At 38.2% G+C, this 16,574-nt stretch overlaps 1 protein-coding gene across 25 annotated transcripts in view; it reads right to left on the bottom strand.

Moving 5' to 3' along the window:
- The window catches only part of LOC137251880 (supervillin-like), a 505,292-nt gene that overhangs the window by 403,547 nt on the left and 85,171 nt on the right, over positions 1-16,574 (bottom strand). For 23 of the 25 annotated variants that reach the window (XM_067786812.1, XM_067786789.1, XM_067786791.1 and 20 more), the window contains 3 exons: positions 12,800-13,410; positions 12,642-12,732; positions 2,301-4,479 (listed from right to left, as the gene is read on the bottom strand). The exons of 1 other annotated variant lie outside the window; for it this stretch is intronic. In XM_067786812.1, the coding sequence (XP_067642913.1) occupies positions 2,301-4,479; positions 12,642-12,732; positions 12,800-13,410 (2,881 nt within the window). The remainder of the gene's footprint in view (positions 1-2,300; positions 4,480-12,641; positions 12,733-12,799; positions 13,411-16,574) is intronic. One more of the 25 variants, XM_067786811.1, reaches the window with a different exon arrangement.

Genomic DNA, 16,574 nt, shown 5'->3' with positions numbered 1-16,574 from the left:
GTAACGTTCCTGCCAAATTTCATCGTGATACCTTCAACGACTGCCAAATTACAGCTTGCAGAATTAAATTACCTTCTTTTAAAAGTGGGCGGTGGCACGCCCATTGTCCAAAATTTTACTAATTTTCTATTCCGCGTCATAAGTTCAACTCACCTGCCAAGTTTCATCGCTTTGTCCATCTTTGGTAATGAATTATAGCACTTTTTGGGTTTTTAGAAATTTTCGATATCGAAAAAGTGGGCGTGGTTATAGTCCGATTTCGTCCATTTTAAATAGCGATCTGAGATGAGTGCCCAGGAATCTACATACCAAATTTGATCAAGATACCTCAAAATTTACTCAAGTTATCGTGTTAACAGACGGACGGACGGATGGACATGGCTCAATCAAATTTTTTTTCGATCCTGATGATTTTGATATATGGAAGTCTATATCTATCTCGATTCCTTTATACCTGTACAACCAACCGTTATTCAATCAAAGTTATTATACTCTGTGAGCTCTGCTCAACTGAGTATAAAAACAATGAAACGTGGTGGAAAACTGCCAAGTTTTCACAGTACTTGTGTATTTTTTAAATTTATATATGTATATATTTTTATAGAACTAAATACGAAATGTACATCCGCCGTTCCCTAATTTACTTTTCACAAAAGAATTTTTATAATTTTGAAGTTATACTTCTTTAGGAGCGTTATGAAAAATTGATGAGAGTGAAATTTTAAAAATTGTGACTCAAAAGTCACAGATTGAAAATGTAGTTCGTGTGTATGTTCGCTTTGAATTGTACGAGCAAACTTGCTTTGAGTGGGATGTATGTACGTATGTATGTATTCTAAAAAAGCTAACAACGAAATAGAAATAACGCCTCTAATTTTGGTATGTTTATATGTATGTATATGTACTAATGTCTGTGTACTAAGAAGATTTAATCTTATATATTCGAGCAAAAAATGCGACTAGTCTAGGACGAATCCGGGATGAGTCGCAAAGGAACATGCGACAATGCCAATTTTGATCTCTTTGTATGCGTTGAACTGTTCCCATTTGTTTGAGCTTGTCCTATGGAGAGACTAATTGTACCCTTTTATACCCAAACGGAAACGATTGGACCAATCCCCTTTGTACCCATATATGGGAACGAATGAAGACTAATCCGGAAAAGGACCATTTCATCGATAACACTCCCCAAAGCCTTCGGGGAGCAACCTTATCGCTACAACAACAACAACAACACAACTAATCCCTTTTCTCATCAAAAAGTGTTAGTTTTCGTATGGTACGAGGTTCTGTACATTTGAAACGAAATATTAAAACTTGCAAAAGATTCAAAAGATTGTTAAATACATCTAAATAAAAAAAATTATTAAGTCGTCAACTCATTCCAAGAGAGTATATGGCTCCGCGTTTTTCATAGATAATTCAAATGAATCATCTCTAATCTTTTTTATTTTATTTACTTCGTTGCCGTTTTTTTATATTTCTTAAAATGGGCTACATATTTCAAACTGACTAATCCCAACTGTACCCAAGAGGGACTAGAGGGGATCAATTATGGCCCAATGCAGACAAAAGAGATCAATCGGAGACCACCCTCTTTAGGGATTTATCGCACGTTTTTTTGCAGGGATATTTCTTCTGTGCGTGCCACTGAACTCCTCCTACAAAAGGGCCAATTTTGATAAAATTTTGTGTGTGTTTAAAATTTGGTCCGGGTAGTGTGCCAAGACCGAACTATTCCAAAAAATCTTATTTATGGCCCGACTCACTTGAAATTCGGTACAAGAGTACCTCTTTGACAAAGATAATATTTGAGAAACTTTTAATTTTGGTAAGTGGATTAGAGCCGACCTGTTCAACATTAAACAGTTTGTAGTCCGATTTGCTTCAAATTTGGTGTAGGGGTACTTCCATAGTTTTCGGAGGGTGGACAGGGTATGATCTATTGTAATAAATAGCATTTATTGTGCGAACGCGGAGAGTGTTCCTATGAAGTGTCATTTCCGGGAAGTGGATTAAAGGCCAATTTATTCAAACAAATTATATTCACTGTTCGATTTGCCTAAAGTAGTATAAATGAAGCAGTTTGCCTAGATTAGTATTTACGATACTTTTTTTTCTGAGAAGTGGGCCACCGTGTACACGCGCCTTTATAGGTTTGAAGGTATTTCAAAGGGTCTAACCTGTATGATCCAAAATAGTTATATTTTTATATTTTTGGGTAAACGACTTTCTCGCAGTTTATGAGCCGAAAAATAAATTTAATTTTATATAGAAATTGTGAAGGAAATTCTACTTACAGCATTTTCTCATCATTCGTCACCGGTTGCGTCTTATAGCGATCCCTGTACATGTCACGTTTGATGGCGCTCGGTTTCAGCAATCTTGGCGACACACCGGACTGTAGAGGCGAATCCCAACTAGAGTTTCCATCCGCAACTGAAGTTGGCGAATTACCAGCGCTATTTAAGAACTTTTCCATATTTCTAATACGTTCGGCCACTGAAATGCTGCCGCCCGTGGTGATTGGTGTCGACACAAACTCGACTGGCGCTGCTTGTGAAGTAGCGATAGCGTTCAACGCTTCAGCTAAATCCACTACAGGTGTTTCCTGACGATCCAATGAGCGTGTACGACGTTTTAGTGACAAAGCTGATTCCCTCGCATTTTCGGCATCATTAAATACATCTTGATCATCTAGCCAATCAGTGCCAGCACCACCGAGTGAACGACGTTTCGACGGTGAATCAGTCTTTAGTATGGGACGTACTGGCGGTATTAGTTGCATTTGTTCGCTATGGTGACGTCCATCCTCACTTAATGAGCCACCCAAATCAAATTCTTCACGACTACTTTTACGTGATGTCTTTAAAATGGGACGTATTTCATATTCATCCGAATCTCCAGAAGATTTCTTTTTCAAAATGGGTTTAGGTGGACGCATAGCATCATCGCTTGATGTACTTTCCAGTTTGAGTATAGGGCGGATTTCATATTCTTCATTATTAGGTGTATAGCCGCTTTCATCGTGATCAGCCGCAGTTGCATATTGACTATCGGCCGCCTCATGACCCAGCTCGGCTGCTGCCATTTTCACAGCTTGTGAGATCGATACATGCTTTGGAGCATGTGTACCCCCATCAGATGGGGTCGAGGTAGAATCTTTCTTTTTTAGTATACCATGTGGATGTGGTTCGGTGGCTGATGGACAACCATCACTTTTGCTGCTTTCATAACTGCTCTGTTTGAGTATGCCATGTTGTTGCTGTTGTTGTTGTAGGCCTGCAATTTCTTCAAGTGAATTACGGCGCGCCGATTTGATCAGAATGCTACGCTCGTCCGGTGAGTGCGAACGTGAATAATATCGCGACTCATCCAAACTGGAGCGTTTCTTTAATATACCAGCGCGTTTATATTTAGTTGTTGGTGTATCGACAACATTCGCTGAGAATGTAACAGGCGATGCATTGCTGGAAGCCGAACTGGACTCACCAGCAATATGATCTTTCTTTTTCAAGATCGAAACAATATGATTATGCGAAGTTGCCAACGGTGAAGTTGAATGCAAACTGGATGAGCTCGTTGTTGGTATCGTTATATATGCTGGATCATCTGTACTACGTCGTCGCAGTATTGGCGATAGTTTTGGTGGCTCATGTCCAGCATCGCGCTCCATGCTACGCGCCTTTAACATGCGTTGACGCAGCAAACCACTAGCCATTGAAGTATTCGAGACAGACTTAGCCAACTGATCAGACTTTTCTGGATCGTAGTAGATGGGTTCCTCTTGTACGAAGGTAGCATGCTTAGCTGGTAATGAGTCGCGTTCTTTTGCTTCAGCTGCCACTTCTAGCTCCGCATATGAAGGTGCAGGTGGTGGTAGCTTGTCGCGACAACCAAGACCATAGCGCGGCGGCGTAGGAAGTTCTACAAAGCATTCATTTGGATCCAAACCATTTGCCTCGCTCATCAAATCCACAAGTTGTACAGCTTGTTCCGCTAACTCAGTGGCGATACCCGAAGCCATCATTGCCGTTTCGACATTTGCTTGTTCTGCTATTTTCTTAATTTCGGCTAAATCGCTTTTGGTGCGTTCATTTACTTTACGATTCACATCATTCGAACGCAGTTTACGTAACTCGCCCAGATGTAGAGTATCGCTACGGCGTGGCAGACGTGCATGTGATGACTTAGCTTTAGTCACTTCTTTCGTACAAACTTCATATTTTGGACTGCCAGTTTCTGAACGCGCACGAATTGCACTCGTTGTGAATAGATCCCAGCCGCGACGCGCGATTTCCATGTGATAAGCTAAGTCGTTTTGTGCTGATTTAGCGTCCGCTGTGGATTTATTTGTGTCTGCTGGTTTATTCTGATGTGCCAATAACATTTCACGTACCACCGCATCATCTGAGGGTACCAGTTGACGTACCATGCCGAGTTCACGACGCCGACGTCGACGTGCCGCTAAGGAGTCATCTGTAAGAAGATATGTATTTGTAGTATAAACTTGTGAAAAGGGTAGAAAATGGCGAAATGAAAGTAAAACTTTGTTAGTAATACTGGCGCTAAGAGAGTGTGAATAGTAATTGGTATTGACCTGAAATACACGGTCGAGTAGAGCTTCAGACGGAGGGTAAGACTTCAGGGGCATGCGTCACAAATAAACCTCGTCTCCACATCAGTCCGGAAGCTCGAGCATCGGTTATACGAACGAGGACCGTTAGCTATTTAGTCTTCAGTTATAGCAGATGATTTAGCGGGAATGGTTGTAATTGACGCATACACTCTTGCTCAACTTCGTTCTGGATACTGTAACAGGTTAAACTCTTACCTATCCAGAATCAACCCCGACATACAAAATGTATGCCCCGCTTGCAATGTGTTGCCACATGACACCAACCATCTCTTTAATTGTAATGCGGAACCAACGCCTCTAACACCCCTTTCCTTATGGTCCACCCCTGTTGAAACAGCTAGTTTCCTTGGACTCCCGTTAGAGGATATTGATGACAATTTGTGATAGGTCGCGGCTGTTAGGTGGGGCGAAGCATTGCTACAACAACAACAACAACATTGACGCATACATTTCCACTGCTGCGAGCCACCATCACTTAGGTAAGGTGGATGCTTTTTAGGCTTCCTACTTGCCCGTTGGCCGTCTAAGTGGAACAAGGCCTACTACATTTATGGACATGTCCCCTCCCATCAGTTGTGGCATCGGCTTTGGCTTACCTTTTGATCACCAACACTCCTTTATTACAATTATAAACAGTAATCATCATAGATTTCGAAAGGATTGGCGTAGAGACAGAGAATGGCTGGAAACGGATTCTGGTCATTCTGTTGCTAAGAGCCAACTGTCAAGGGAACGTGCAGACTTGAAGACCACCAATGTAACCACCGAGTAGTATAGCCACTTAAGAGAAGGGCTTAGGTCTCTTAACAGCGGTTCGGCGTTCTAGACCGTATGACTTGAGTTGATTTCCAAAAAGAAGGGTCACCTTGACAGTACACCCTAAAACTGTTGTGCTGTTATGGCAACAACGACAAAATGCAATCAAGCTTGCTTGTTGATGCCACTACACCTCGTGTTAGTGAGCCCGTACCTAGCTCGGCTGTGTACACATGACCTCTCTTCTATTAGGCGCCGCGTTTTTTTGGGCGCACTGACACTATTATGTGTGCAGTGATAAAACGTAGACAACCAAAAATTTGATCCCAGTGCTGGGTTAAAGTCATAGATTGCGTTCAGAGAGCAGGTGTCAGAGCAAAGCGTAGTATTCATCAGCAGTCTCTTTTGTGAGCAGCTTCTCGACAAACTTCTTTCAGAATAAAAAGTGAATAACGCACTATCTCACAATTTGGTAAACAAATGCCTAGCCTAGAATGTGTCAGAAAAGTCCCATTTCATCACACTTCGTGATGAGAAAGGCCATTTTTAAATAACATTCTGGGGTAAGGCCCTTTTGGAAATAACTCTGAGACATGGTTTTATTCAAAAAAGTTTTGAAATACATCTTCATAGACCTGGGACCGATATAGGGAGGAGATTCCATTTTCAAGACTTCAACTTATAGTGAAAGTCGGGTCAATATAGATATTCATAGTAAGGCGGCGATCAAGGCAATAATATCAAACAGTACTTCATCAAGAAGTATACTGGAAGGCAAAGAAGCATTGAGGAGATCTCGCTTAGGTCGCAGCATACATCTATCCTGGGTTCCTGGGATACCTGGGATGGAAGGTAATGAAAATGCTGATGAGTTCGAAATGGAGGGTGCAGCACTCGTTGAATCGACAGAAGAGGTCCTAATCCATTTGGGAGAAATTAAAAGGAGACAGGAGTTGCATATGATTAATCAAGCAAAAAAAGCGTAAGCAGAAGCGCGGGGTTGCGAAATTTTTAACATTATCAAATCCTACTATAGTATCTACTATAGTCAGAAAGTGACTCATATCTCTGAAGAGAGTAGACTTAAGGCTTACAATGGGCATACTAACTGGAAACTGCTTCTGGCGTTACATGCTTATAAGCTAGGCCTCGTCACAAATAGCAGATGTAGAAAGTGCGAGCAGCAGGAAGAAAGGTAGACCACGTTCTGTGTTCGTGTCCTGCGCTGGCCAGGTCAAGGCGTCAGCTATTAGGGACGGCAGATTTTCTAGATCTCGAGGCAGCAATTGGGCAAGGTTCTAGAAAACGTCTAGTATTTTCTAACAGGACGGATGTATTCCTGTCAACTGATTCGGGTTCTTACGTTTCGTCCGTCAAACAAATTTTGGTAACACTATGCACACATTGTGAGGTTTTTATTGATCGGCCAGTTGAACCTACCTAGCCTTTAAGTTGGTTTTAAACTCTAGTCTATGAGTTTTTGTTTCATTTCTAACTTGACTTTTATTTTGATATATGTTTTAATTTATGATTATTTTTTAATTATTTATGTAATATAATAGCCGTGTTTTTTTTTACACGCGTATACGTTTCGTTTGCGCATGAAAAAAACGCCTATCTTCGATTAGATAATGCTTAGGAGACCCATCTAGCGGCTGTGGTTAAAGAACTAGCTACAGCAACAGGGTGTACCGAAAAGCGGAGACACAACGCTCTGATGGCCATAGGGTATAACATATAGCTGAATCAGTTGCGATGAATTGTGGACACACATAGAATACATAGAATTAGTGTAGAGGGTGAAACAAAGACACATATTTCAGTTACATCTGAGTATAATGCGTATTTCAATTCAATTTCAGAGGTGTATTTAAAGTTTGTCGCTTAGCAGTCCATATCAAGTTTAAGCGTAAACGGATATACGCGTGTTAAAAAACACGGCTAATATTAAATACGTATTATGTGGGTTTTGATTTTTTGGCATAAGATTTATATTTTTTAATTTTTATTACTTAATCTTTAATAATTTCACTTTTATACTTTTGCTTAATTCGTAGTTTTAATTTTAATTTTTACTTTTTAATTTCAATTTAGTCTTTAAATTTTGTTTCTGTCTGGTTTTAGTCTTTTGTTTTTAGTTTCAAGTGTCTGAGTTTTAGTGTTGATTATTTTTTTGTTAATTTTTTACATTTGGTTCTTCAAATGACAAATCAAAAAATCTGATCTCTTATTTATAATTTTTAATTTTTTTTATACTCTAATTTAAAATTTTAATTTTTTAATTTAGTCTTCAAGTTAAGTTTTAAATTTTAATCTTTGATTTTGAACTACGACTTTTAAGTCTCTGACTTTTGTTTTGATTATGAATCAAACTTCATGAACTTGTAAATTTTTAATTTAAATTTGAATTTTCAGTCTTTGATTTAGTTTTTTAGTCAACCAAAGTTGAAGATTTAATGTTTAGAATCAATTCTAAAAGCGGAAATTTGAGTTTTGACACATTTATATTATTGATTAATTTTTGGTTTTTTGAATTTGAATTATTAATTTTAATCTAGTTTTGAATTAATCCAAATTTGTATTTGATTTTTAGTTTTCAGTTGAAGTCTTCACTTTCAAGTTTTAGTTTTAGGTGCTTGATTTATTTTTATTTAATCATAATTTTTTTTTTGCTATAATCATAAGCAAGATTTAAAGTTTATAATACCACATATTTTGCTTATAGTTCTTAATATTTTGTTTTCACACATTCTAATAGAATCATAAATGACTAATTTCCTTTTGTTTTTAGTTGCCAATTACGTTAGTTTTGTTAACTAAAGTTGAAGTTTTTAATTTTTATTTTTCAAATTAGTCTTGAAGTTTAGTTTTCAATTTTAGAGTATAGTTTTAGTTTCAGGTTAGTTTTGATTTTTAAGTCTTATTTTTTAATTATTTGACTTTAGTTTTAATTTTTTTTTATTTTCCGATTAATGGATTTTATTTTATATGTTGTTAAAAATTGTTAATTTAAATTTTTAGTATGTTATTTTTAATTCAGTTATTTTAGTCTTAATTTCAAATCTTAAATTTTTAGTCTCAATTTTAAGTGTTTAATTTTTAGTTTTGATTAATTTTAATCATAGGTTATTTTTTGGTTTATAATTTTTATATCTTCTTTTTTCAAATAAATAAATTGTAATTTTTAATTCTGAGTTTTGATTTTCAATTTCGAAAATTAAAATCTTATTTCAAAGCCATAGGTTAAATATTTTTTATATTGAAGTTTACTTTACCAGAATTAACACAAATCTGAACTGATATAATTTTGAACCCGTTTCATATGATCTTTCTCACAAATGCAATCACTTTTCACACTCACTTAGCAACGCAGTTTGGCTGTATGGATTTGTAAGGTTATGAATGTTAATTTCAGTAAAGCTTTCGAGTACAAAAAAAAATTCAAATAGGGAACAATTAAACTAACAAGAATTTCAATGCAAAAATTGAAACTCACATGCCAAACTTTCGCTAAGCACAACATATTTAACACACGTGAAATGGGTTAATACAGAAAAGCGATCGCAGGATTGACACAGGATAAAGGAGTGCAAATGCAAATGTTTTAAATGTTTTTCGGCACGAGGTAATTGTGACATATTTTCGCAAGCTTTTTGAACTTCGATAAACGCGCAGACTAAATACAAAATTTTTGCCAACAATAAAGAATTTTCCACGCTTGGGAAATTCATGTGGTGTGTGCGTACCGAAGCGTATTGACACAAATTCTACGATTAACATTAAATTATAATTGGTAGGCATATATATACATTTGTAAGTGTGTGTATATGTAAATTTGTATTGTCTCATATGTATTTTGTCGCGCAATGGTGATTTTGCATGAAAGCCCACTAAATGGTATATGGAATAAATTTATTCATAGGAAAATTGCTGTGCTTTTTATGGTAACATTTTTTGTTTTTCTTTGGTAAGGAATATGTTCGAGCGCGGATGAAGAGCGGTACGCGAAATGGCATTGGCCTAATGAAGAATGTGTGATTACATAGTACCTACACATTTTGTAATTATTGAACCACGACCGCTGCGACCGTGTGTTGGCTATGCAGAGCAAAAGCGACGGACTTAAAAAAGCTGTGACAGTTATGGGCAATTATTTAGAACACTGGAAATATTTTATATCATAGAACTATATTTATGTAATTATCATTGTATTATCTTTTTTTAATATAATTTTTGAAAATACTATATGCGGTAGGCGGAACTTTTGGTCATTGACATTGGCAATGACGACTACGCAAATGTTTTAGGGACTAAGAATTGGGGGCAAACATCTGGAATGTCTCAACTATATAGGGGAAGGATGATGGATGGTTGGTATCTTAGTGAAGGCGAAGGCTGACATTAGTGCAATACAGGAAACGCAATGGAACAATAGGGTCTTACGATGTATACCACAATAGATGTGAGAAGAGAATTACAAGTCGGAGTCACCTAGTGCCGTACACTTAATTTACGCCAATGCAGACGTGTATAAGGACTCTTAAATGAGTGTCCCAGCGGATTAAGAGCTTAGAATATCCCAGCGCATTAGTGGGCTTAGAATATACCCGTGGCAGGTATGCCTGTCATAAGAGGCGACTAAAGTACCCAAATGATTCAAGGGGTTGTGTAGCGCGCTCAAGCCTTCAATTGTCAACCTCAGCTACCCGTGGCGAATCCGGTTTCTTTAGCAGCCGAGGCTCTGGTGACCCCAAGTTCCATGGAACTAGGGGGTGGGGGTGGGATGGCCCAGAAGGTTGAATGTGATCATACTTAATCGTTCACGAGATGGTCGGCCTTGAACGTAATGTGCTTGATACCGTAACGTACCAGATCTATATACGGCAAAGTACCATAAACGTTATTAACACTCCCCAAAACCTTCTGGGAGTGTCTTTATAGCTACAATAACAACAAAAACGAGGGCTAAGAACAATCCCTCAGCGGGTTAGGGGGTCAGAATATACCCGCGGTAGGTATGCCTGTCGTAAGAGGCGAATAAAATACCAGATTCAAGGGGTTGTGTAGCGCAACCCTTTCAGGTTGCCAGCGCAATATATAGCTTCTCCAAACCCAATTGTCAACCTCACCTATCCGTGGCGAATCCCGTTTCATTAACAGTCGAGGCTCTGGTGACCCCGAACTCCTCATGGATGTAGGGGTTAGGAGGGCGGGATGGCCAAGAAGGTCGCATGTGGTCATAACAAATCGTTCCCGAGATGGTCGGACTTGGTACCGGATCTGCATCCGACAAAGGACCGCAAACATCGATAACACTCTCCAAGGCCTTCGGGGAGTGTCCTTATCGCTACAACAACAACAACAGCAAAAACAACACCAATCACGTGGAAGGGATGCCGTGAGAGGGGACTAAAATGGTAAAAAAAAGTAGGCTAGTGGCTGGTACAGGGTGTTTTGAACTTCAGTGGGAAAAGTCAGCCTCTGTTCGTTATCGTAGGTAGGCGTGTGCTACGCGGCCTGCATGTAACGCTCTACGAGATCCAAATATAGAGTGAGATCATTACTTTTTGACAGCGAAGATAAGCTGGCTAAAGGGTCATACTGTGTAAGGGCACAAATTCCGCCAGAAAATCCGACGAATTGCGGAAGGTCTCGAAACCGAGCAAATTCCTGCAGGTATAATAATTGGGACCTGGCAGCTAATGCACAAAATGTGATTTAGTTAAGGTGAAATACGTCTGCCCACTGTTAAAAACTGAGGAAAATAAGGAACACGATACATTAAACCCACACGATGGAGTATGCGTCCAGATAGGACATTTTTAAATGCTCCCAGACACCCAGAGCGGTAGTACCCCTTTATTTGCTTTAAAATCGAGTGGAGAGCCGTTTTAGTTGACCTGCCCTTGCAATGCTTGCGATGCCACCAGTATCTCCCGAAGAACTATTCCCGGTATGTACAGATCAAACCGGAGAGCTAACGTTTTTAAAGAAAATATCGAGAGAATGGCCAGTCTGAAAGTCTTAGGTGGGGGGTAGGGCTCTTATCGGTCTTTGGAATAAATGTAACTAAGTTGGCAATTAGCATTAATGATGGTGAACCGGTAGAGGGAAATCTCCAAATTATTACGAAGTAGTGCCTTCCGTACCGAAGATTAGAAGAACTTAATAGCAAGGGTATTACAGGCATCCAGAGCCAGCAATCGATGGTGGTGCAATTTCTGGTTTGTCCTACAGAAACCTCCGGAATTACTCGCTGCTCATTGGCCAACCACCATTCACATTCCTCCGATATCCTAAAGGCTTCTTTGTTGATTTTCTTTAGCCTCGCGGATTCGTTAAACCCTTTCACGTTTTCGCAGAAACTTCTCCACAAAAACCGCTTGGTTGTTCTTATATCATTTTTGTTACTTCCCAAACTCATCATTTAGCGCTTTCAGTCCGAAATAGGTTTACTCTAATCGGCTCCATTCAAGAGTCGCTTAATAGATTCTCCAAGGCCGTCAAGACATTCTGATCACCTTCAGGGGGCTTGCTCTTTCCTTTACAGGTTTTACAAGAGAAGTCGATTGAGTTTGAGTGGTCGTTAAGAACCTTTAAGCCTCAGTTCTGTACTTTTTGTATTAACATCGAAATACCTGAATATTTCAAAAAAAGAGTATTTAAAGGAAAAAGTGCGATTCGGGGAAAATCGCATACCGAACAATGGGGCAGCGCTAGTGTTGTTTTAACGATAAGGATCTTCCCTGAAGGTTTTGGGGAGTGTTAACTTTCCGTGCTTTTTTTTTACCAAAGATGTTGTTGAGAGGCAAACGGAGCCATAATCATGTTGCTGAGAGCCACGCGGAGCCATTAGAGCGATTGGTCGGACATGTTCTATCTACTCTTGTTGTTTTCGCTTAGAAATTTTTCGTTAAGGGAGCAGAGAACTGGTGAATCAAAATAGGCTTTATGAGTCTCAAGGCCATTTTTAATACAAAAAGTTGCTCGAAACTGACCTTTCTACAAATCGTGTACAAAATTTGTGTTTTTGTTTTTTTTTCTCTAAAGTTTTCTACTTTGTAAATTGGGAAATATTGCAACTTATCAACGCTGTGTCAATACATACTTAAAAATAGTTTATTTTTCCTTAATTTTGCAGTTATCAGCAGATATTTGAGATTGATGACTATAAGAGAAGATGATAATGATATAAAATTCCGTTACAACCAAAAAATATATATTTGCACGCTACATAATAACTTACCGCTATCCACAGTGGCCTCATCGTTGAATGAACGATTCAAATTCGATTTACGTTTCGATGATTTATCGCGTTCTTCCATTGAGCTATCAGGCTATTCGAATAAGAAAACAATTTATATAAAGTACTGTACAAATGAAACTCACAATTTTAAAACTTACAGTTGCACCATTCACCGAACTTCGCTCTTGCTGAGTAGATGACGTCTCATCACCGCCACTTGATTTCACCTCATTTGAAGTTGTCGTTTTATTCGTTTTCACAGTTATTGTGGTGCGGGGACGTGGCAAAGGTTTGCCATTCTTCGAATATACCAAATTCGCATCGGCTATATCAGCCGTTGATAGCCGTCCAGCGGAATGTGTAAATTTGGCAGTACACTCAGTATCCGGTGAGAGCGGATCGCGTTGTTTCTTTGGTTTGACTAAAATTACTTTTCTTGGACTACTGGGTGATTTGATGTCACCATTGTAATGCATTTCGCTGAGATTCTGTTTAACCGATACCGATACGGATGGTATAGGTTTTTTTGATGCTTTTGGCGAATCAACTGATGATGTAGTAGATTTATGACCGCCGTTTCCTGCTTGCTGCGGCTGCTTGGGCAATGATGCGCTGATAGCAGAAAGTTTGCTATCACGTGCATTAGCCGATGATGAACTTGTGGAAGGACGTGGTGATTGATATTTTGGTGATAGTGTTGGTGGACGTGGTGAGGTTGGTGAACGTGAACGCTGATATAATGCTGCGTCTTCTTCACACTTTTTCTTATCTATATTGACGATGTTGATGAGAGAGAGAAAAAGAACAAAAAACGGAATGGAAGAGGAAGGCAGTTGGTTGGTTAGTTGCATTTAGTTAGTTTCAATCATGCTTAGATTTATTTTGTAAGTACAAGAGAGCAAAATACATAGGAAGGGGAAGGTACGGTATAGGTTTTACGCCTATATGTTACAACAACTAATATGTCAGGTAAACTCATGATTTTTTTTTAATTGGAAAGTTTTAAGATAAAGCTGTTTGTAAGTACTGGGTTTGCGTATACAGCTGTTAGAAACCAAAGGGTTAATCGCTTTTTACACAACCGCAATATAAACACAAAATTAGGTTCTAACATTAATAGATTTCTGTTAATTAGGCAACTTAAACCTTGTATAGCATTTTTTCTATCTATGTATATTTATTTAATAATTTGTAACTCAATCACGCGAGAATGGCTTTACTGAATAGGATCAAACTTGGCGCACAGATGTAAATGATATGCTGGCTAATTTCTGTTGAAAAAAGGCGGGAGGATTTCACCATTCATGGACCAGCTAATTTTTTCGAAATTGTAAATGGAATATTTCGGAATTGTTTAAAGGACCCTTCTTCCTTCGCTGGGAGCAGTTTTTTTAATCCGAGCCGGTTGAACGATCATAACCATATTTAAAACACCTACGGGACATCTGTAAAAGATGGTCGTGGGCTCAAAATAATGTCCTCTCATATTGCATGTCTCTAGAAGCATTAATATCAGAGCACTGAAATTCAGTAGAGTTAGACGAGATTAATTACTTATACCTTAAGTAAAGTTGTAGAGTTATATGAGGTTTGGGAGAGGGAGCGCGAATGATAGGACAGAGGGGAAAGAAAAAGCGAGGGATTGGTAATGTAAGGGGTAAAAAAGGAAGGAGAGATGAAGTGTTAATGGGAGAAGGTAAATGATATGAAAGGTGGAGATGGAAGAGAGAGGGAATGGGAACATTTTTTAAATACGCGAAATGGTTAGAACAAAGAGACAAGGGAGTGGGAAATTTTTTTAAAAACATGGAAATTATATTTCTTTTTATCAACAGTTTGAAAATGGGCTCGATATTCCGGTATTGCGTTAGGAAGGTGAGGGACTTGGGCATGCTTTGAGCATCAATGCCCAGTTTCAATTCATATCTAACAACATCTTCGCTAGGAGCCACACATTGTGAATCTCACAAGACAAGGATTGGCCAAATGACAACGACTGCCTCAGGTGCCATCAATAACACTTATGTCTCTTAGCTCGAAGGTAAAGCGGGGGCATGCAGTAAATTACTTGTGCGCCTGTACCTATTGATGGAAAACGTATGTTGATTTTCTCACACGGGATTACTGTCCCAGCTGCAGATGCATTGAGGTAAGCTTGCTATGTCATTGTCCGACACTAAGTAGGGGGTAGTTAGCTATTGTCGGTGTATCGTTTCCAATTGGCCTTATGAAGGTATTTTAACTCGAAGCAAGGGCGATAGATAATTGCATTCACTCCTTGAAATGGTTCGACGCACCTTTTAAAGGTCGTTTAGGTCTTCACAGTGGACGCATCGGTGGCTTTAGTGTCGGCCTGGAAAATTCATTTTCGGCAAAGTATCTTTAATTTAACCTAATCTGCGCTCAGCAAAAGTCTAGGTAGAACAAACAACAATAATGTAACCCTAGATATATATTATAATTTCGATTTAGAATGTTTTTATCGTATTACAGCTTCCATTCTTATTGATAAGAAAGTAAAATAGGCGACGTGTCGGCTTGATAACCAATAACAAATTGGAACCATTTACCGATCCGTAAAATACATTTTTGTAAGGTCTTTACCCACATATTGTGCAAATTTTCACGAAGAGGCAATCAATTTGCTGTCGAAGCTTTCCCATACATAAAGTTTTCTTTAAGTTTCAAGGTTTAAATTTTTTAATATGGGTGCCCCTATTCTCCCTGTTTTTTCTATGTCTTTCATTGCTGTTGTTCTTTATTTAGCGCCGGTTTCAACGATAACAAGTTTTTTCCGGACGAATAGTGACTGCCTCTTATTACTAAAAGGGTTTTTAACAGAACCCCTTGAAGCTCCTTCTTTTAGTCATTTAGACCGCAAAAACAATAATGTGCGCAATTCCTACACGTTTTGCTGCTTGTTTGCACCTTCATCAGGGATGATTTTATTTTGTACGAATTTGTTCGTCTCTGCAGCGATTTTTAACTTTTGTATAGGCTACGTAAGGTTATAATTTCGAATTAAAAAGCAGTAGACCGTACGGGCGAGCTAAACTAGTTTCTGGCGCACGAAAAAATTCTGCTAAGAGTCGTATATTCCTTCGGCCACATTCTTAACGAGAAGAGAAAGCGCATTTTTCTCTATCAAGAAAAAGCGAGTATTTGCAAGTGAAAACGCTCTATCTCAGAGCTGTTTTTCAAAAATGCCCAACCTCAGCATAAATTTAGTAAGTTTTGAGCTGATATAGGGCGCTCCTCAACCGAATTCTGAGATAGAGCGCATTCGAAACAAATTAGGAGATAGGACATTCTTTATATAAATTCTGGGTGGAGTTTTCTTACTAACTGCCGATATATGTAAGGTACCGAACCGAATTTGTTTTTTAAGGGAAAATTATGTATAATGCAACGAGTCAACAACCAAAACTCGTATGGTATAAGAGCATTAATTCACTCAGAATTACATATTTTTACAGATTTAAAAAAAAAATTAATTAACATCAACGGTATTTTAAACATTGTAAATCTTTTTTTGGCTGCGAATCAGTTGCAAAAAAGAAACGATTAAAACTACAATAATCATGATTTAAGAAAACCTTAATTACATTTACAAAAATTTTAATTAATTGTCTTCGATGACAATTACAGAATTTTTCAATTGAATTTTTGGTACTGAATAGAGAATTTGACAACATTAAACTCTTTCCATTGAAATTTTTACCTCATTATTGGTTAAAAGCGTTATTTTTTATATGAGCAATTTCTTAAGGTTATTAGTTAGCGTTTAAATAAACAAAAAATATATTACTAATTAACACATGGTCGTTATTATACAATAATGTTAATTACTGATTCAAGTATATTAAAGCCTAAATTTAAGCGCTTAAAACTCGTTGTGGAACTACATAACTATATTCAACAATAATGAATATT

The sequence above is a fragment of the Eurosta solidaginis genome, chromosome 5, assembly GCF_040869045.1.
Source record: "Eurosta solidaginis isolate ZX-2024a chromosome 5, ASM4086904v1, whole genome shotgun sequence".
Taxonomy (NCBI): Eukaryota; Metazoa; Arthropoda; class Insecta; order Diptera; family Tephritidae; genus Eurosta; species Eurosta solidaginis.
Note: the sequence above shows the minus strand (reverse complement) of the source record. Positions and strands in the feature narration are given on the sequence as shown.